The sequence below is a fragment of the Eucyclogobius newberryi genome, unplaced genomic scaffold (assembly GCF_026437365.1).
Source record: "Eucyclogobius newberryi isolate DKJ021-1_F unplaced genomic scaffold, fEucNew1.0.hap1 SCAF_19, whole genome shotgun sequence".
NCBI lineage: Eukaryota > Metazoa > Chordata > Actinopteri > Gobiiformes > Gobiidae > Eucyclogobius > Eucyclogobius newberryi.
This window is the reverse complement of record NW_027315823.1, coordinates 14,955,203-14,977,549: the sequence shown is the minus strand read 5'-3', so window position 1 is coordinate 14,977,549 and position 22,347 is coordinate 14,955,203. Positions and strand designations below refer to the sequence as shown.

Below are 22,347 nucleotides of genomic sequence, written 5' to 3'. Positions count from 1 at the left end.
ACGGAAACTGCTAATGTTGCGGAGGATTTGCAGGGCATCTTCCATGCACAGACTTAGCTCTGAACTGTGATTTCAGCTCGAAGGTAAGGTCGCATTAAAATCCGTTTTGGTTTTCAAATGAGCTTATGATGGTGTTGCCTCCTCATGAGTAGAGATAGACCGCAGAATGTTCCAAATCTAGAGAAAACAATGGCCGATAAACTCTGCTGAGATTTTTGAGCTGATACGTAGGGCAGATTTTTATCATTTCCCCCAGAGTATGTGATTTAAATTGACCACAAACTCATTCACACCCCTGTTTTACCACTAACTTGTAAAAAAGCAATGCAGTCCCGTTTTCTTAACTGTTAACTGTTAAAACGTTTAATGTTTATTCTTTACGCCGCAGGCTGGCCAAGACAAACAAATCGGCCTGTGCAGGAAAATTTAAGCCGATACGCGAAAAAGTGCAAATATCAGCCTGATTTATTGGCTGACCAATCATCAAGGTTGTATTTTGATTGATTGATTGATTCACGCATGTTTTGAGTAATCCTGTATCATCGTGCATGCAAGGCTTGAGTGCTCAGAAGAATGCTTTTTTCCAATCTACCCCTTATCTCCACTGACAACTCTATACTCGACTGCCCCGTGAGAGTTAAAAAAAACACACAAAAAAAACACTCACACATCAAAATTCAACTAAGCTAATCATGATTAAAAGCAGATAAAAGACCATTTTGCATAATATTTAACCAAATAGATTTGGGATGTCTTAAACTTTAATCAGTCAAGTCAATGGATAAACCTTTGTGTATTAACCCAATTTTACCACAAGGTTTCTTCATAAGGAGTTGATTTTTCTGCAGTTTGTTACTACATGCCTCACCCCATCCATGAACTAGTTTATATCAAGCTATCAAAAAGAGACTGAATTTGAAAATAGACACTAAAATCAGACCTAAAAACTGGCTAACCCACATTCTTGACCTCATTTTGTTTCGGGTCCGTTCCACAGGAGTTGTCAGCACCGGTGTGGAGGTTACGACTGTTACGAGGCTATTATGTGCCATCTGGGGCCCACTAAAAGCTTCTTTGTGGTTTGCCTGGTAATAAGTGTTCTGGTCGGTTCACTGATTTATTGGAGCGCCGATGTGCCAGCCGAGCCCAAGTCCAGAGCGGAGTGCAGACCCTTTGCCCCTCAGTGTAAGCCATTTCTGCTCGGCTACAACAGCGGACTGAGGTGGCACCGACAGAACTGCGAGGTAAGGGGAGGAGTTGTCCTCTTTAAGCTATACTGTCGGTAAATTTTCTCATATATAGGCATGATTGTTTTTGTTTGTGGTTGTTCCTGTTGCTAGTGAAGTCGAGTGCCTTGAAGAAACACCCCTTATCTTCACCCACTGCTCCGTAGTAGACAAGAAAAAGGAATGCTCAGCTCTAAACTAAATTGGAGATCGACTCAAAATGAAAAATAGAAAAATAACCTTGTGGTCTGTTAGTCAGGGGTCGCATTATATTATTTAGTTATACCGAATTCATTATTATTATATACAATTTAATGTATAACTATATTATAGTTTTAAATATATAATACAAGATAGATGCTCTTGTGGGGTTGAGAAAATAATATCAAATAATTTTAAAGGGCAGGACTGATAACAAGCTTTTTACCAGTATTTCTAAATCCTACAAGTGCCTGTGTCTGGCTTATATTATTCAGTTTCTCAACCAAAACACTAGGGTAAATCTTAATCTACAGGCATTTCTGTAAAACCCCAAATTAATTGTCTGTTTGCTGTAACCCGACCCAACATTTTTCAAGTGGGTCGGTTGGTAGGTATATTCTTTTTTTTTTTAAATTTGAAGGCAAAAAAAAAAGAACGCCGTTATCCTTTATTTTGGTGGCGAAGGCGAGCGGGGGGAACATGCGGGGGACAAGGGCGCAACGCTGCTAGGCGTGTTTCAATCCCAGAAAGCATTGCGCAAGTCAAATTTAAATCACGCCACACCATGATAGAGAACGTCATTAGCGATGGCCAGGTCAGCGGCGTGACAAAGGCAAACCAACTTGTATAAGGCAATATAAGTTCCCTCCTGCATGATCTGTTTTGTTACAGACGTATATAGAGGGCCGGAAAAGAAGACGCACCTGCGTTGCACAGTGCATTGTTAGTCCTTTAAGATGAAAGATAAGTTTACCAGCGCTATAAAAATATTTGACACGGCGCTTTAGGAAAGACCGGTCGGTGGGTAGGCAAATAAATTGAAAAATGAAAGAATTTGGAGTTTTTTTAAGGGAGTGTCTGCAGAGCCGCGGCGCGCGGCCGAAACTGCCATGTTATTTTTGTGCCGGCCGCGCGCCGCGACTCCTGAAACTGCGCCGCTATTTGACCGCGTTTTAGCGCCGTTTTAGACCGCGCCGGGTTAAGGTTAGGGTTAGCCATGAGGCTATAACGGGCTATAAGGGAAATGCAGCGGTCCCTGAAACTGCGCGGCCATTTCACCGCACCGCGGCTCTCCAGCCACGGCCTTTTTTTTAAACAAAATGCTGATATTTTTTTATCAGTGGGCTAGTTTTATACCAGGTCGGTCGAGTTACGGCAAACGGACATATTATATTGCTCAGCCTTAACCTGGCTTTAATGAGATATTATAGGTACGTGCAATGTACAATGGCGTGGCACTATTTTACCTCGGCCGAATAGAAATCATTGGAGTTTGAGACCACTAGTTTGCTTAATTTTGAGATTAGAGTTCAAAGGTTGTTTCACACAATAGAATGTAGTTATATATAAACAGAACAAACTGCGAAAAGCAATACAGAGTTACCCACCTGATTTACATAAAAATAAAGCAGTCCAATTGACTCAAGAGGGAAGAAATGAAAGACTGCATCTGTTTCTTTTCTCTTTTCCAGGTGGAGCACTACATCGCAAACAACACTCTAAACTGCTCCACACTGATCTCAGACTTCAACTTCATCACCGCGCCCCTGAGCAAAGAGGAGGAGGAATACCCTTTAGCGTTCATTCTGACCATCCACAAAGAACGGGAGCTCTTTATACGTTTGTTAAGGGCTATATACATGCCACAAAACGTCTACTGCATTCACATGGACGCCAAAGTCCCACTGGAGTACAAAGTCTCTGTTCACAAACTGGCAAACTGCTTTGAGAACGTTTTTGTGACCGGCCGAAGTGAGACTGTCACCTACGCTGGCTATTCCCGTCTGCAGGCCGATTTAAATTGCATGGAGGAGCTTGTGCAATCCAGGATCCGTTGGAGAAAAGTGTTGAATGTTTGCGGGCAGGACTTCCCCATCATGAGCAACCTGGAGCTGGTACGCTACATGCAAAGCGAAAAATGGAAAGACAAAAACATGACTCCCGGGGTCAAACAACCGACGAAGTTTAGTTCTCGGACCAGTCTGCAGCACATAGAGATGCCGGGGAATGTGAGAAGGATAGAGAGAGTTAAGCTTCCCCCGCCTCGCAGAATACAGGTGTACTTCGGGACGGCCTACTACGCGCTCACGAGGGAGTTTGTAAAGTTTGTTCTGACAAGTCAAGTGGCTCAGGAATTTCTGGTGTGGTCCCGGGATACTTACAGTCCGGACGAGCACTTCTGGGTAACGCTCAACCACATCAGAGGTGAATGCAAGTGACAAAAGCATTGGTTGTCATTCGGAAACTAGTACAGCAGTGGTTCCCGACCTTTTTTGTCTCGCCAAGTACCAAGTTACCATCAGTTATTACAATGATACTTTCTTGTTGTGCAAAATTTTCTTTTTTGAGCTTTCCACTTAAAACCTCAACAAAAACATACCTGGAGTTGTATATAGCTTAATTCATGCTAGTTTGATTAATCCTGTTTTGTAAGTCCTCTCCCCTCTGAGTCTCAAATTTCACCATTTTGTGATATCATGGCTCCATGATCTTCTATGCCGTTTTTAAGTCCATAAATCATTGCAAGACTCTTTTCTGATGTTAAATCGCGTTCATTACAACTGTGTGCCTGCATTAGCATGTTGGGGCACGCTAAATGTGGTCATCTCCCCATGGCAATGCCCTGACGAAGCGCTTACTCAATTCCTGAGGAGAATGCCTTACTGACATATATATTTGTAGACCAAGTAAGTTAAAAAACATGAAGATCCCAAAGCAAAAGGTACACAAAAGTGTGTTTAAAGGACACTAACAATACAAATGATGCGCAATATGTGTCGTTTCATAGTGAATTCCTACAAAAGTATTCCTAAGGCTATAAAATGTAATACAAAGAACATTTTAGATTCAAATACTATTCAAATTCACATCTCTTTAAAATCTGAAATAATTCCAATAACCCCCTGGTAAGTGCCCATGTACCTCTGGTTGGGAAACACTGTACAGCACATCCAAGCACTTTTCTTAATGCTTACCAACTGCCTACAGTTCCTTAAAGTTGTTTGGACTAGACTTTTGAGATTTGTTCTTTTTTTTCTGTACATTTTTCAGAAGCTCCGGGTAGCTACCTGACTGGAGGGTGGGAAGGAAGCGTTCGTGCCATTAAGTGGTCCGATCAAGAGGGGGCGTCACATGATGGGTGTAAAGGTAAAATATAACTCGAAGGGAAACACGAAATTAAACTTGTTTATGAAGAGGCTTTGTTTTCACATTTGAATTATCGTTGGGTACTTTTTGGTAAATACAATGACAATCATTAGTGGTATTCAAATTTGAGTAATTGTTTTCAAATAGTCAACTTTATATAACTGACTAATTGAGAAGGGTCTGGCTGCAGTTGATGGGGAGCATTCGGTAGGGTTTACCAGTAATACCCCTAACCATAACCAACTTAAAGGGCATGTGGCACATTTTCATGTTTTTCCTAATTATTACTTAGTTTGGGGGATGGGCTCTGTGGTCATTTCATATCATAGTTTTTCATCAGTCAAATTACAGTTACATTACAGTTTTTTGAAGGAAAAAAATATCTAGCTATGTCACCAATAAACGATATTCCATTGAAAATGCAGGGACAGTTTAGTTAAGTTTTTAAGTTTAGTTACAATTCACTTTGCAACAATACATTTCTTTGGCAGTTTGAATCACTAATTTGACAGAATGAAAGGTGATCTCAGGTAATATTATATGTCAACTATAAGGGGATTTTGGCTCTTATTCACAGTTTGTTTGCTTGGTAACAATTAATACCTCTTTGTCACATCTGCTCCTCGTTTCCAACCAGGAAACAACATTATAAACGTTATATGGTTTCTGGGTAACAGTTCTTATCTCTCTGTCACATCTCCTCCTCAACATAGGCAATTTTTTTAGTCAAATGTTCTCTACATTTCAGTGAAATGTTTCCTCAAACCTGTCACATGCCCTTTAACCTTGCTGTATCTACCTCTGTATCTACCTGCGTTGCACCAATGAAATTTCCCCATGTGGGACAATAAAGGATTATCTTATCTTATCTTATCTTATCCATGTATTGCAACTTAATAGATTCCAGCCTTTTAAGAATGACTTGACATAATGTAGTGTAGCTTTACTCTATCAGCCAATGGCACCAAACCTTCACTTGCAGCCAGACTCGCTTATTGTGCGTGTAGAAATAAAAAACACAAACTTTGCTAATAAGTCTGATGTGCTTATTCATTGATTTCAGGACGATATGTTCGAGACATCTGCGTCTATGGGACTGGTGACCTGCCGTGGATTTTCAAGAGAGATTCCATGTTTGCTAATAAGTTTGAGAGTGGCACTTACCCCGAGGCGCTGGACTGTCTGGAAGCGTGGCACAGAATCAAAGTGCTTATGCAGGCGACTGTGCCCATAGAGCCAACATGGCTGCTCGCAATACCATACAGCAGGGGTGGGCAAACTACGGCCCGCGGGCCGGCCTTTCAATCCGGCCCGCCAAGCTTGTCCAAGTAATATTAAAAAATATGTATATATGTATTTATTTTTTTACCTCAGGCATCTGTCTGCACGTGTATCCTTAATACATATGACGTGAAATCAATTAAATTAATTAGATTCAATAGCCTATATTTGACAGAAAAGTTATATTTTATTTGATATTTCATTTTTGGGATTTTTTTTTTTTCACACCAATGATGGCGGGCCGGCCCTCCACTACTTGCCTGGATTCGAATATGGCCCTTGGAGGAAAATAATTGCCCACCCCTGCCATACAGCAACGGCACTGCCTTTTGAAACGATTGCTAATTGAGTTGTAAATAATTGCCCTTTTAACTGTGAATGTTTCAGTGTGTTCAAGATATGAAGGAAAATGAAGCTGCACTGAAGGAAACAAGCTTCTGTTTACAAACTTTTATAAATAATGTATGACTAATTTTAATTTTAAGATTGTATAAAGTACAATATTACTTTGGTTGACTTGTTTCATGAATCTTGTTTGACAACCAGATGCAACACACATGTTGAAACGGCATAAGCAAAAAGAACATTATAAGATAAGATAAGATATTCCTTTATTGTCCACACATGGGGAAATTTCATTCTTGCAACGCAGGTAGATACAGAGGAAAAGGACAGATAATTTATAGGAAGTTTAAAAAACACTCTTAATAGAAGAACTTTTAGGGTTATACTACATTAGGTACAATATTACTGTCAAGTCAAATAGCCCAGCCCTACTTCTCATGTCTCTCCTCTCACTCTTCTTTCCCACTTTCTTATTATCTTATCTTATTAGCTATCTCCAATCTAGCCAGCAGATGGGGCCCTAGGCAGATTAAGCTGCAGGACTAATTGGGCTCAAACCAAACACATGAATGCACAGGAGAAAACAAAGATGCAATGGTGAGTGGATTTGCCTGTAAAAATAGGTTTCTTTTAACTTAAACCTGCTCAAAAGTATTTAATTTGGTTGGAGGCAGTTACAGTTTATAGCTGTAGAGCAGCAAAGTCATTAAAGTAAAATCAAGATCATTTTGGCCTCATCTTAGGGTTTAGCAAACTTGTTAAACTGAATCATTGTTAATGTAATTTAGATTATTTAGACCAAATTATAAAACTACTTAAAACAATGTATTTATTCATTAAAAACTGAATTTGTTTATTGATGAAAACATTAAAAGTCAGCATTTAAATATTAGTTGATAAATTCCTATTTCATGTTTGGAAATTAAAAACACTAAACATGATTAAAACATATTAAATTCTGTATTATTTCAGTATAAAATGTTTAAAAGAAAGAGAAATTAAGTGCCTTATTTTTGCATTTGTTTAAAGGTTTTTGACCTGCTTCTGCTGCTACTACTTCGACTGCTGTTAATGGAATAAACGTTTGAAGCCAAGTTAAGACTTGCGTCTTTTTCAAGTTGGACTAGCATTCATCCATTATTAACTTGACAATTACATCTATATAAATGTCTGAATGTGTATGCGTAGGTGTGTGATTTGTGGCGGTCCGAGAGGTTGTTTGGATAATATTAAAACGCATGTCTTTATTTATTGTGTAGCGATAATGCATAGAACTAGTAATATACTATGGGCAATGGACATTTTCAACACAAACTAGTACTTTCTTTGTTAGCAGGTGGTTTTCTACTAGTTCTGATAAAACTGTTCAGGAAAGATAAAACGCTGTCCCATTTTTGTATCAATAACTGCCAAAAAGAGTATCTAGTTTTAATATTTGTTTTAGTATCTGATGTGTGGTCACAATACTAAAATGTATAACTCGATTTCAATACTAAGAACACGCTCAATAAATTATACAATAGTAATTTTCAACACAAAACAATAGTACTTTATTTATGTTTCATAAAGTCTGATGCAGCTCAAGATAATTCTAAAAAATCCAATTATTTTAAGTTTAGGTAATTTTTTTTAGTAGCGATTCTTTCTAAATCAAGTATCTAGGTTCAATTATACACATGTACATGTCTGCAATAGATTTGTAGACATGTACTGTGCAGTATGCGTTTTTTAGAACCAGGACTGAGTGCAATGTAGGTGCCTCAGACTGGGAACTTTGTATGGGAAATCGTATTGGATTGGATTTCTTGAGTTTGCATGGTAACTGCCAACGCGTGTTGCATATACTTGATATTGTGAAAGGGTGTGAATGAACGGTCTTTTGTCGGTTTTGTGTGTCTTTGTGCTCATTGCTTTTCCAACAAAAATGTCCTCATAAAGATATAATAAAAGCAAATTTTATCTTATTACCGTATTTTCTGGACTATAAGTCGCACCTTTTTTCATAGTTTAGCTGGGGTGCTCCCCTTAAATGTGGTATCATTAACACATTATTATATCATTTTGTTTGTCATTTTCACACTAGCAACCGCATTTCACAAGTTGATTATTTTTCCACTGACAACCACAAGAGGGCGCTCTAGGCTCTAAGCGACGCAGAAGAAGAATCAGCACTTCTTCTACATCCGGAGTTTGAGGAGTTGTTTAGAAGTGACACAGAGGGAAAATAATTCAATAGATTTAGTGATTTGGGGTAATACTGATGCTTTGGTAAACTTGTTAGCACGTTCTTTATGCTATAGTTATCTGAATAACTGTTAATATGTTACATTAACATACCAGACACTTCGTTGTCTGTGCGTCATGTAGCGGAAGGTGTTACGTTAGCATACATTCGTATTCACCATGTTCTTTAATCTGTTATTATTTTAAATTGCATTTTAAAATGAAATGTCTGTTCTTGGTCTTGGATTTGATTAAAAAAAAATCCCAAAATTACGATTTATAATCCAGTCCGACTTATATCATGTTTTTTCCTTCTCTAGTATGCACCTTTTGGCTGGTGCGACTTATACTGCGGAGCAACTACAGTCCCGAAAATACGGCATCTGGTTTTATATACTTTTGACAATCCTACTTAAAACCATGAGGCACTATTAATACAGCACTTCAAAGACGGAACAAAAAGGACAACGAGAGCAGAATTACAAACTTCTTAGATACACTAGTCTGGCAGTGTATCTTCAGTCACATTTCATAAGAGCTGCTCCCTAAGATGTTAATGCCCTGCCAAACCTACAATGGTGATAGGAACTCCAAAACCCCCATGTATAAGAAGAGTTTTTTTCTCACCTTGTGGCAAATCTCTGTCTTGACCTCTTTGAGTGCACGTTCAGAAAACACACATCCGCAGCTTTGTAGGTAGCAAAATCTACACAATAATAGACAAAAAAACAAAAAAGTGTATTATGAAAGCAGTTGTGTGTGACATTAGGATGATATTAGGAGGGGATATTTCATTACCTGTGTTTGCCGTTCATCTCCAGTCCAACCACAGGACAAATGAACATGCCGCAGTGGATATCCTCATATTGGTCCCCTTTGGTGTTTCTTCTCTCACCCTCCCACTCGGGGTTATCGGTCAGGTTCAGCTCTTTAATGTCCTGTAAACAGATGGCGACATGGTAAAGATACAGTCTTATTGTAGTAATGCTGCGTTCATGTGATCCACAGGCTTTTTTCTGAGTCAAAATATACACATGAACGCCCACACAAGTCAAAGGCTGGTGCCCGACTTCAACACCTGATGTCACTGCAGCGTGAAGAGACCAAAATCAGCTGGTTTGTCAATTTATCTAAAACATTTGCGCTCTATTACTAAACTAACTAAATTTAGGGGTTCACTGACAGTTGTCCATATCACAATGGCAATGGATTTGCGTAGGAAAGACCCGATACTACTGTTTGATTAAATACTGATGTTGTCAGCTAACAAGGAGGAGGCCAAAAACAGCAAATCTTACTGGTTGGATAGATCTTTGAAACACTGTTAAAATAGCCATTTTATTAATGGTGGCATCAAGTTAAGTCCACATGAATGCAACATGAGCCACAAATGAGGTAAAGACATAACAATTATGGATCTATAGGGATGACAAAAGATATTGGGATGAATCAATTGTTAAAAAAAAAAAAAAAAAAGGAGAGAAATCATTGCAATTGTTCATGTAATAAAACAATAAAGACAAAATACATTTATTTGGGGAATGTTATATCAGTATGTACAGTATATTAGGACTGTAATATGAGTTGGATGGTGTTTAGTTGATCAAAATGTGTTAATACTTTTTATATAGATTTATATCGAACAGCAGAGAGAAGATGGCATGGAGTGAGCGAGCTGAAGATTTGAGAGTGGAGAATAAATCGTGAATCTTCTTTTTACATATAAATACACAGTTTCCAAGCACTTTTCGGTATGAATTGTGCCATTGTAGTTCTGTGAGTGCAAGATGGGTCTGATACATGGTCAGATCATAGATATAGTGAAAAGGTTTGAAAGCGTTTTACAATTCCAGGTCATAGTCTTAGCTGTATGTAAAACAGGTAAGTGGATCGGTTTGTAGTAGTTTGAAATCGTATAATTTGGGGTAAATTATCCAAACCCGCCCTAAAATATTGACGGATCTTAGTGACCCTTGGTTTATCGGCATCGCCATCGGCTCTTATCGGAAAAAATGGCAAGGACACATTATCCTGTAATGAAAATGTACTTTTAATGAACCATTATGAAACCATCTCCTTCAGAAGCCCCCAGAAGTTTGGAAATGCCAATAAAGGATAGTAAAAAGCCGTTACCCTTGTGCCTCGGATGTGTGTCACTGCCTCAGAGTTTGGTCTTTCTGCAGTCTTGTCCAGGAGGTATTCGATGACAGCATCCTTATTATAAAGCCTGAAACAAGCAACAACAAGAGAATATTCAGAGTAAGCAAACAAATAAATCATGCCTGCATAAAATATAGGAAGTACAATAAAAAACATTGTAATTTGCAGATGCCATGTGTACGGTACCTTCCCAGGTCACAAGCAACAATTGGGCGCTTGAGCTTCTCTTGACTCAGAGCACAGTATTTCCACTTTGCTGCCAGTTCTGCATTTTTGTCGACCTGTATAAAATACAGCAATTATGCAAAACAATAAGTAAATCATAATAATGCTGAGAGGATGGTGAGGTAAAGGAGATTACAAATAAATGAATCAAACATGACAGAACATGATGATATACAACTGGGGAAATGTCCCCCTACAGTCTACATGGTAATTGACAAAAAAATGTAAAAGTAAAAATACTGATATTATAATTGATATAATGGTGATACAGAGTGAAAAATATATCAAAATAAATAAAAAAAAAGAAGGAACATTTGGGCTAATATTACTTGTACTTCTACTTTAGCTTACTGTTATATGCAACATTTTGAAGACTTTTGCCCATTCAAAAGATTTAATATTTAGTTTTAAACCATCATTTTTTTATTTAATTATACAGAAATTGTACATCTCGGAGTACTTTTCCTCCTACTTGAGTAATATATATGTATTAGTGTGTATTAGAGTGTATTAGTACCCTTACTTGAATCAAAGTGTCTACAAGTGAGAAAGTGTTTACGTTTCTTGCTTTAGTGGTTTCTCCCCAAATATTTTGTTTTTCTAATTTCTATGGCATGAGTTTTGAATGCCAGATTTGGTTTATTATAAGTCCATCAAATAAAAAATCAGATGGTAGATACCGACAGTACACTTTTAATACTTTTACCACGTATAGTGTCAGAATACTTTTGAATGGGAGATTTAGTATTAGTATTTAGCATCTTAAAAACGCCATTGATTTAACACTAAGCTAACTGACACTTTTATGAAATGTGATGAGACAACCCCGAGTCCTTAATGTGTTTGTTCTAGTTTGTATTTATGAGTTATCCGGGGCGATTATGTTAGCATGCCAATACAAATATATATAGAAGTTGATTCTTTAGCTAATGTCAATTTCTCAAAATGAGCAAGAGCTAAGTTACAGCAAGATGTGTCATAAAGACTCCAGGTTAGTAGGAGTTTTGATTCACTTGCTAGCTAATTGTTAAGCTAGCATAGATTCCGACGACAAATATATCACTAAATAAACACAAATAAACCATTCATACCTTCTCTACTTTCTTTGGACCTTTCACTAACTCGTGTCGTTTAGGGATCGTTCCACCGTCACATCCCATTTTGAAATATTTTAGTTTTAATTCCACTGAAAGCGAGCTACAACGAACGCGTACAACAGACCGGACGTACAGGAGATGTAAACAAGCAACGACAACTATCGTTCTCCGGAAGTGCAGTTTGTGCATACACTGACATCTAGCGGTTAATATAGAAAGTGTCAAATTCGATGTGTAATTCACTATTTCTACCACACCGGGGTAGTTTTGGATCAGATATAAGTGATAAGAGTTGCTATAAAAACAACAGACAGCAGCAGAAAACATTTACTATCTCCGAACAAAACAGTATATATATTTATATGTATATATCTGATAGAGATCTTCTACTGAGTGTTTTTCAAACTTCTTATAAGTGATCTGTTTTTTTCTTCTGTATCTACCTCTGTATCTACCTGCGTTGCATCAATGAAATTTACCCATGTGGGACAACAAAAGATTATCTTATCTTATATATATATATATATATATATATATATATATATATATATATATATATATATATATATATATATATATAATATACTAATATAATATAACTAAAAATAAAACACAAAGAACAGTAAGAATGCCAGGCTGCCCAAGTTAGCTTGCTGGAATTTGATCAAATTGTAAAATGTAATTTAGAAAGTTGCCAAATAGTTTGTTAGAAATGTCGGCAATGGCATTCCTTCTTTATTGGTTAGTTTCGTAATTTACTGTTTAGTGTTAACCTAAATGATTTGCTATACTTTGAAGGTAAAGTAGACATTTCAAAATAAAATATGTACTATGTAAATTTTCTGGTGAAGTCACATGTCAGATTAGTAAGAATGCATATATGTGAAGGTATTTTTTGAGAAATAAAAACACATGTAGTTGAATAAATGCAAGTAATGTAAGCCTAATACCACTATGGAAAAAGCTGGCAAACCTACACAAAAAGTTACATAATGCACCTTTAAAAGAATTGGAACATCTTATACATCTTACCACCAATAGGGGGCTTTCTGAACAACCGAGCCCCTCCCTCACGACCCCTACACCCTCAGAGCCCTGGGGCCACAGCAATGGTTTCACCAACAACAAATGCTATGCCACTAACAATCCAGTTAACGGCCTCACACAAATGTTCTCCTCACTTTAGCTCTCCAAATTAGACATCTTCTCCAACTCCCATTAAGGCCAGTACTAGTAAGTGACATTAGTCTGCCTTTTAGGCCTGTGTCCAAGTGGTCTAACGATGAAAGTTTCCTTGGAAGATAGTTAGATGAATGGTAATCAAATCACTTCCCTGTGCCTTGTAGTCTTGTATTAGTTTACTATCGATGGTGGAGCGACCATTAGTTTAGGGAATACCTCAGAGGAGACATCTTCGGCAGCATGACCAAGAATGCGTTTGCAACAAAGTAGAACAGACAAAAATAGCCGAAGAAGATTATTATTGCATTTACAGGTTCATGATATAACCTTAGAATCATGTTGTTTGGAATATCAAAAAATAAAATAAAAAAGAAACCATAAACACAAGTCCATTTTGCCTTCGATTGGTTCTTCCTGTAATTTATAAATCATGTTATGCGTCTTATTGAATTTCCCCCATTCTCACACACAGCTTAATGTTTAGTATGGATTTTCATTAGAGGCAATGGAGTGAGAGCTCTGTTAGCAAACTATCTCTGAAAGTGCCATGGTGCAGGCCACAGTGCAAACTAACACCTGCAGAGCACAATGCACAGTGTTCACTGGACAATAGACAATAAACAGGAAGCTGTTGTGAGCTGTTTTGGGAGGTTTCCAAAATGATGACGTTAGATAAACCTGTGTGTTAGATAGGGATGTAGGCAAAGTATTGAAAATCAGATACTAATCGATACAAAAATTGAAAAAACAAAACAGTTTCAAAATCATCTCAAGGTTTAACAGAACTAGTACACAAATTACATAAACCTTTAGCATTTTAAATTTCTCATCGTTATATCAAAATAGTTTTTAGAGAATTTAGTATTTTTAGGTCAAGTTAAAGGTCAAATCTATGGAAAGGCGACCATGCTCACTGTAGGAATCCATGTTTTTCAAGGTATTTTTGGAGCAGTAAAACACTCGTAATCACATGTTTACTTGCCATACTGTGGAACATTCTAGACAAAGCAATAACTCTCAAAGACAAACAGGTGGACAAAAAAGTTACACAGTGCACCTTTAAGATTAGATTGCAGATCTTACCTTATTTTAACAGTTGGAACATCATGCAATCAACAGGTACATAGCTAATAAGTAGACCTAATGACCACAATGACAACCACATAGTTACATATTCCATGCATACTGAAATAAAAGCAACAACATCATGTCAATAATGGAAAGAAATGGTCTACAATGCTACAAACAGTATTAGTTGGATAGAATATACATATCCTCATGCAAAATATGGTACGAACAGTTCACAGTATCACATTTTATCCCCAAACATATTGAGAAATCCACATTATTCTAGATGTGATCACTTCCCTCTCTTTCTTACTGACCTCTGCTTTACTTTCCTTTCCCCCCAGCCCCATATTCTCTCCACTGACCCAGCAAAACCCCCAAACCACCAGCGCAACGTCCAACCTCTTGTTTATACTTCCATGATGAGTCCAACCTGCCCAATCAGACTCCCCCAGAGCGCCCTTGAACTGAAACCTAACCATCTTAGCCATCCCAGTCATCCGGGGAAGACCAACGCGCCATTAATTGCACATACCAGCGCTAGTCCAGCACCGAGTCCAATGCATTTAGCGTTTCTAATTGGGAAGGAATTGCTGTGTTTACATTGGCGCTGGTTGATAGACTAGGAACCTTTAGCCCCACAGTAAGCCGAGCTAAGACCAAAAGAGGCTGAGATTGTTCTGTACAGAGCTGGGGGGAAGTGATGGGATATTCACATGGATTTACGTGCAAGAGAAAAGCGGTGAAAGGTTCATTGGGTTTTGATAAAAAATCACGTGCCCCTTGGCTTTGGTTCGTTTGGATGATGTCAAGGGAGAATGGCCATAAAGTCTTGCAAATGACATAAAGTAATGTTATTCAGATTTATTCTATACAGTCTATGATCGGTAGAAGCCGACACTCTCTTAATTATTCATAATTTGTGATTTTTTGGGGGGCTAATGCTAAAGGCTAAAGGGAAAAATATAAGGGACACTCAAATCTTACCGGACTAGCCAAGTTGCTAAGCGATGAATAGCATAATTGGGACATATAGCATAATTGGGACAATAATTGGGACAATAAAGGATTATCTTATCTTATCTTATCTTATAACCATCCAACGCCACGTTTTATGTCGCTGGTGTCACTGGCTTGTCTCCATGGAGATACAGTACATTTAATCCCATTCTTTGGAATATGAAGTAATAAGATCTCAAAGAAGAGGTGACTCCATCTCCACGTCTATCAGAAAAGTAAAGCGATGCACCTTTATAGTTTACTTCAGACCAGTTTTGATTCATATATGTACTGATGGGAATACTGTATAAAGCAGCAATTAGCATAGGTATTGTATAGAATAAAGACAATGCCATAGTAACTGTTGTTTGTTTGTTTGTTTGTTTGTTTGTTTGTTTGTTTGTTTGTTTGTTTGTTTTCGTTTTGTTTGTTCAAGGTTTGTTCGTTTTCAGGTCATTGTGATAAACATGGGGTTAAAGAAGTGTAGAATCTGATTTTAATTCAAGCTAAACAAAATAATTTCTGGATGTATATATATTTTATCATGGCAACCACTGTCACTAGGCAACAATAATATACAATCTCATTGTTTGATAGGTATTATAACCTATTAGCATTGAATTGATGTTCCCCAAAACAATTAACAATGAACGTTATGGTGTTTCCGATTCCATAAAATAGACACATTTAAAAAACAATGGACAAAATGGGACAATTATTCAGAACTTAATATAGTCTAATTCCTCCTTTTTCAGATGTCGTTCTTTGTTTTTTTTGGGGGGGGTTCCTTTCTGTTGTTGGTTGTTGTGTTATTGTTGTGTTTTTATTTATCTATGTTCCAATAAAAAGCAAAAATATATAATAGTTGATCTCATCCCTGTGACAATATGCAATTTTGGTGATATTGGCATATTGTTATTCAGTGATATTTTAGTTTAATGTAGCTCTCTGCTCACTCCCATTTGTCAATCCCTGTGATTCCCTGAGTGACAGTCGGATTCGACCAATCGTAGTGAAGAGTGAACTTTTATAAACAACAGATGGCTTCAGTTACCTCTTTAAGACTGTATATGAAAACATGAACCGCGATAAATCAAAAACGGGATCTGACATCGGGAAAATCATTTTAATTTTTTGGCACATCACCGCCCGCTAATTTCAACCAGGAGTGACAGTAAAGGATGAGAATATTGTATTTGTCATCTGGACCTTTGTGACAAAAGTGAAAAAGATGAGGAGAGGCTGAGGAGGTTGATGGTTTTGCAGTTGAAGTTGTTTCAGAGGAGGCTTGTGGCACGTTACTGAAACTACGACCACAAATGCAGAGAGTGTATTTATATGAACAGCTTGTTACGATGCAACATAGGCTGCTGTGATTGGCTGGTAACATCAGACGGGTGACAATTTATACTTTAGCGTTAACATTACTACAAATTCCCTTCCGTAATTATAAGGTCACTGGGGAAAACGGGAGTGCTAGGTGAACTCAAACTCGGTGTATCAGATGAGTTCATGGGCCCGACTTCTAAAGAGAAATCCAAAACGCTGGAAAAAGCACGGCACATCCAACACGCAGCCTGTATACCACCGCGCACACAAATCGACCACAATTATTCTCCCATTCGCCCCCTTGTTTGTGTTGAAACTGGCGTAGCTGAAATGATGTCAGAAGGAATCATTTCTGCCTGTCTTGTTTGGTTATGGCAAGAACTTTAGGTTAGATAAAACGGGGTGGGAAAATAACTTGCTCCATCGTTGGCATGAAGTGCACTGTGACCTTTCTGCTCATCTCCACCTGCGTGTCATTAATAACAACACTTTTACTGTAGTATCTTCCTGTATTACTATTAAAACTACAATCATTACTTTTATTGATTACTTTGGTACTACTACTACTACTACTACTACTACTACTGCTGCAACTACTACTACTACCATTACATTTTTATTATATAAGGCAAGGCAAGTTTATTTGTAGAGCACATTTCATACACAAGGCAATTCAAAGTGCTTCACAAAATAGGAAAAACTGCTTTCAAAGAAATTACAGAATTGTGTCTAAATAGTAATTTTAGAATTGTAAAGAATTTCTCTAAAGAAAGACCTTTTAATTTGAATAAATTTAAAGATGCTATTTTTAGGATAACACTTAAAGGTGCAGGGTACTACCTCAAAATAGTCCCAGACCCGTGTTTTAGTGTTTAAAATGTCCAAAATAGGTCACAGACTATTTAAATACTACTACTGCTTCTGCTTCTGCTTCTGCTTCTGCTTCTGCTGCTGCTGCTACTGTCATTAATACTACTACTATTACTTCTTCTACTACTACTACATATATAATTACCGTTTTATTACTTAACTACTACTGCTACTATAGCTACTGCTACTGCTATCATTACCTTTTTGTTACTTTATTGCTACTGCTATCATTACCTTTTTAGTATTTTACAACTACTACTACTACTAATATCATTACCTTTCTATTACCCAACTACTACTACTACTACTACTACTACTACTACACCATATATAAACCTAAAAAGCCTCGGAAAGCATTATTACTCCTCCTTATGGTATGGTTTCTCCTGTTTTGCAGCAGTCACAGATCAACAGCAGCACACTACTGTGTAAACAGTAGTGTCTGTGTGAACAAATTCAAGCACCATCTCGCTTACGTGTGACACCTCGTTAAAACAAAAGCAGTTCTTCATAGTAAAAAAAAAGAAAAAGAGAGAACTCAGAGCGCATATGAGTGGAACTATCATGTGGACCCTTCACTTCTCATTAGGTTGACGGGACGGGGGAGAGACTCTGACAGGAGCCTGGCTGAGAGCGCTTTAGCCCGGGGCGGTCGGGACATACCTGTGGGCTAACTGTGTGTTCTTTGGGCACGTGGCGGATTCGGAACACGTGGAGCGGCAGCCGGCGGCGGAGGGAGGCCTGGCAGGAACCGTTCTGGATGTCTGTACCAGCCACTAACCAGCTCCACCACTGTACAGTAATGAAAAAATGTGCCGCTTTTGGTCCGCCGCCCAGTGCCCCCGCTTTCACACTCGGTCCTGCCCACGTGTGTTACGGCTGGGCCAGATGCAGGGCAAGTTCTGAAGGCAATATCACCGTTTTTACATGGTTGATTTGATGGCGTTTGATCGTTTACTGTGTAAGTGCGTGTGTGAGTGAGTGCGTAAATATTGAAGCTTTTCTTTAAAAAAAAAAAGTTTTCCATATTAAAGTATGCAAGTTGTGCTGTGTAATTTGCAACTTGTGTGCATGTTTTAGCTTAGTCCTGCAAAGTAAAATAAATATGAATTAGGTCAACGGTGGAGAAGTGTTTAATCGGTTTCATCACTCATCCAAGTAGTTTCTTCACTTCGTCTGTCATCTTCTTTAGAGCTCAAACACAGCTCCTCCACCACCAGAAAGTGAAAATCTTTTTTCTAAGTAAACCCGCTTTATAACTCATTGCTGAAAGAGTCGTTGTGCCCTCTGCGGGCATTGTTTTACGCACAATTAAACTGATGAATAAATAAAATAAATAAAATAAATAAAATAAATAAAATAAATAAAATAAATAAAATAAATAAAATACAATTAAAAAAAAAAAAAAAAAAGAAGATTTTGGCTATTTGTCTGTGTCAGAAAGTTGAGTCAGTTGAGAGGACAAACCCTGTCTATAACAAGTCAATCAATCATTTGACATTCTAATGATTTTTTGTTTGTTTCCCCTCTATAAATCCCCTACTATCTGCGACATACTTGCAAAGCTTGTATTTTACACATGAAAGCAGGGGAAATGTAGATACACTTCTTCTCACAACAACCCTTTAGCCAGCCCATAATTTCAGGTGATTATTTCTGCTTAAATAAACATTTTTTAGATGTTACAATGACCAAAAGACAATTTAGTTTTTGTTTGCTTTTTCCGTTTCTGTTTTCTTTCTCGTACAAGTTCTGCCACCTGCATATTTCCATTTATGTCGGACTGATTTGCCTAGAATGTTCCACTGTATGGTATTAAACATTTCTATCTCCCTGGAGACTAGCAGATAGCATCCCCAGGTCAACATACAGGTCAGATCTGTGGAGAGCCGGCCACGCTCACTGTAAGATAGCATGTTTTTGAAGGTATGTTTGAGCAACAAAAACATAATTAAGAACTACGGTAAGTGGTAATAGAAAATCAACTTTCAACAATTGTTCCTCTTTAGTTTTCAAAGACTGAGGCTCGAGTGCTCAGAAAATTCCTGTTTTCACCAACCCCCTATGCCCACCCACATTCCTGTATTTAGTTATAAATAATTGAAAAATGACGGCTCCGAGTAATACGTTTAGGGTTTTTAAAATGCCCTGTAGAGGATCTGTAGTTTTGAACAGGAAGTCCATGAATCTGTTTCTATTACAAAGTCGTTATAGATCAATATTGCAGTTTACAATGAACAAAATGTAAAACCATGTTATAGTTCAATATAAATATAATAAAACGTAATATATTTTCTTATCTTTAATGCCATATTGTGGAACAGTCCCAATGAAAGCAGTGAAATCTACACAGAGACAGGCATGCGACCTTTAAAATAACAACGATGTGATCAAAATCCTCATCCTGGAAGCTGTTTTTGACACAACCCGGTCTCCCTCTGTACCATTTTGGACAACCTTTCCGCCCTCAACGCATTTCCGACCTAGAGTAACACACGTCTTTGGTCCTGTATCCGTCTGTCTCCTCCACTTCTTCAAACCAAGTCCTTCATTCTTCCCCCTCCTCGGCTTCTTCTTTCCGAAGGGGTCCTGAGTAGAACGACACATGTTTTCAATAGCGGCCCAAGCGACTGGCCTTGCGTAAATGTTTAGCAGCGTTCCTTTGGGGTGCGGGGGCCGGTCTTTACTGTGGGCCCTAATCAGCTGTAAATTCTACCTTAAAGAGCGACAGGAAGGCACTGAAGGAGCTAATCCTTTGGGAATTTTGCACGTTTTCTTTGTCTGTTTACTCACATGCTGCAGGCCTGCTACACGCTCTTGTCTCTCTGGAAGATGACAACATGGCAGACGTCTATTGGAGGGTTTGACAAATGATCTAATAAAGGGGCAGGGAGATCTCACAGGCGGCCCAGCTGGGAGGGGAAGTGGCGCTGTAAATTTCTTTTTAAAGCTGTCGATAAATGCAGCGCTGAGTTTAGGGGAGTTTGTGTGTGTGGGAGATTGGGCTTCTGTGCAGACTGGACAGATGACATGTTTAAAAGAAAAAAAACTCCTCTATGTCCCCAATTGTCATGATTTATAAGGATTTTCGTGACTATAACGCAATAAGAGCTTGTTAGTTAGTGCGGCTACCAGTTTATGGGAAACGATAGCCTAATATCACTGATTATTATTATTAGCCAAATACTAAATGACGTAAAGATGGTGAACTCGTAGTTTTGCAATCTTTTATAAATACACTTACAGATGGTTTACTTGCACATTTCCTACTTTGTGCATAACAACGTATTACAAACTATTTTAATTTTAAATGATGATGGAAAACTAAATATTATCTCTTTCCAATCCACTCCCAGACATTTCTTCCTTCCATTTGTGCTTCTACATGATAACGCTGGATGAAAGCTGCACAGTTTTTTACAATGGAAAGTGAATTTGTCAGCGGCTCATAAAGTTAGCAGAGAGTGGAGTGCAGCTTTTCCCATACCTTTCAGCAATGTTGGGTCCTGCAGTCTAATTACGCAGGATTTAAGACTCACCTGTGTGTGTCTGTGCGTGCATGTGTGTGTGTGTGTGTGTGTTTGCTTTAAAAGCCCCCGGGCTGCTTCTCTTCCTCTTGACTGGCTGACTGATAGTTTGATGAGATAATGACACAGGGCTGAGGTCTGAACCTCGCTCACCTGATGCAAAGTCCCACACACTGATTGAGTGATTAGAAAGATAAGGAGACAAGTCTGAAGGCATGGGAAGGAAGAATAGTGGTGTCAGGGATATTGGCACTAAAAATGGGTTTTAAAATGGTAGCACTAGGCATAGCTCATTATGTAGAAATGTAAATTTCCTTTTTCACTGTTATATCATTGTTGATTTGTTTTAATTTAAACCAAACAGTATCAAGATGCTAATACTGTAACAGCAATACAAATATAACAGGTCAGACTAGAAACTGTGCAAGGCTGAAGTTATTGAGAGTAACTATGCACAAGTATGTGATATATCCTGCTAGGTGTCTCAACCACAGACTGAAGAGGGTAATAATGTTTTTTTTTCAACAATAAATTTTTGCCATTTTTTTATGGGAATAAACACCCCACACTTGCAGTTTATTTGTCTGAAATAAATGCTTGTCAATATTTTTTGACACGTGTGACTATTTGCGGGGACCTCAGGGGGGCTTCAAGGAAAAAAGGTTGGGAACCACTGCATTAGAGTACCACTGCTATAGAAGAGTATATATAGAACATGCGATATGTTTCAAGCTGCCCTCAAACCCAGGTCTTTTTAACTTAACATGTGACACATAAATATAGCAGCAGATTACCAAGAGACTTACACAGTGTTTAGGTGTAAATTAGGTCTACATAAAATGGTCAGATAATCTGTTACATCGGTGTCGGCTATGACTGAGGTTAAAATCTGTAATAAAGTTGTGAAATGCTTAAACAATGCACAACTTAAATATTTCTATGAGATTTTCAAATTAAAATTATTCAATTTGAAAAAGGCATGCTAGAAAGTTAATACATGCTTTAGATGCTGAAAATCAACTTTGGATTTGAACCAGAATTGCCACCGTGTCAAGCTTATTAACCACTGTTACGGCGCATGGCCTGGGCTCGTCTCACCTTACTCCCCCGTGTGTGCCCTACTCTCTAAATATCTAAGATATGGTAACTCATGATAACTTCAAAGTCCTCTTTAAGTGTACTGCAGAATAAGGTAACCTCTAGTGGCCATTGTGTTGAATGATACTTGAGTAAATAGTTAAAAAAGAGTTGCAGTTGTGACTATGTAATCCTTTCTAACAAGCCCAAAAGCAAAAATAAAAGGCTGAACAGTAATTTTTGGTCAAAGAATTGAAAACTATTTGAAGATTGAAGAAAATTTTGTCAGGGAACCAAACATTCACTCTCTTTGAAGCCCTGAACGCACTTTTGAACTAGACACAAATCAGACTCTCGGAAATTTTTCAGAAAGTTCAGTTTTCAGTTCAG

At 38.0% G+C, this 22,347-nt stretch overlaps 2 protein-coding genes across 2 annotated transcripts in view; one reads left to right on the top strand and one right to left on the bottom strand.

The window, feature by feature from the left end:
* Positions 1–12,058, bottom strand: part of rtf2 (replication termination factor 2) — a 52,548-nt gene extending 40,490 nt beyond the window's left edge. The window contains exons 1-5 of the mRNA XM_072451823.1: positions 11,900–12,058; positions 10,770–10,864; positions 10,557–10,650; positions 9,222–9,361; positions 9,051–9,129 (exon numbers count right to left, since the gene is read on the bottom strand). Coding sequence (XP_072307924.1) covers positions 9,051–9,129; positions 9,222–9,361; positions 10,557–10,650; positions 10,770–10,864; positions 11,900–11,968 — 477 coding nt within the window. The 5' untranslated portion in view covers positions 11,969–12,058. The remainder of the gene's footprint in view (positions 1–9,050; positions 9,130–9,221; positions 9,362–10,556; positions 10,651–10,769; positions 10,865–11,899) is intronic.
* On the top strand, positions 1,042–7,396 carry gcnt7 (glucosaminyl (N-acetyl) transferase family member 7). Its single transcript, XM_072452906.1, has 5 exons — positions 1,042–1,244; positions 2,900–3,632; positions 4,479–4,574; positions 5,638–5,844; positions 7,389–7,396. Exons 1-5 carry the CDS (start codon positions 1,044–1,046, stop codon positions 7,394–7,396), a joined length of 1,245 nt encoding a protein of 414 aa, XP_072309007.1. The 5' UTR covers positions 1,042–1,043.
* Positions 12,059–22,347: the final 10,289 nt, after the last annotated feature.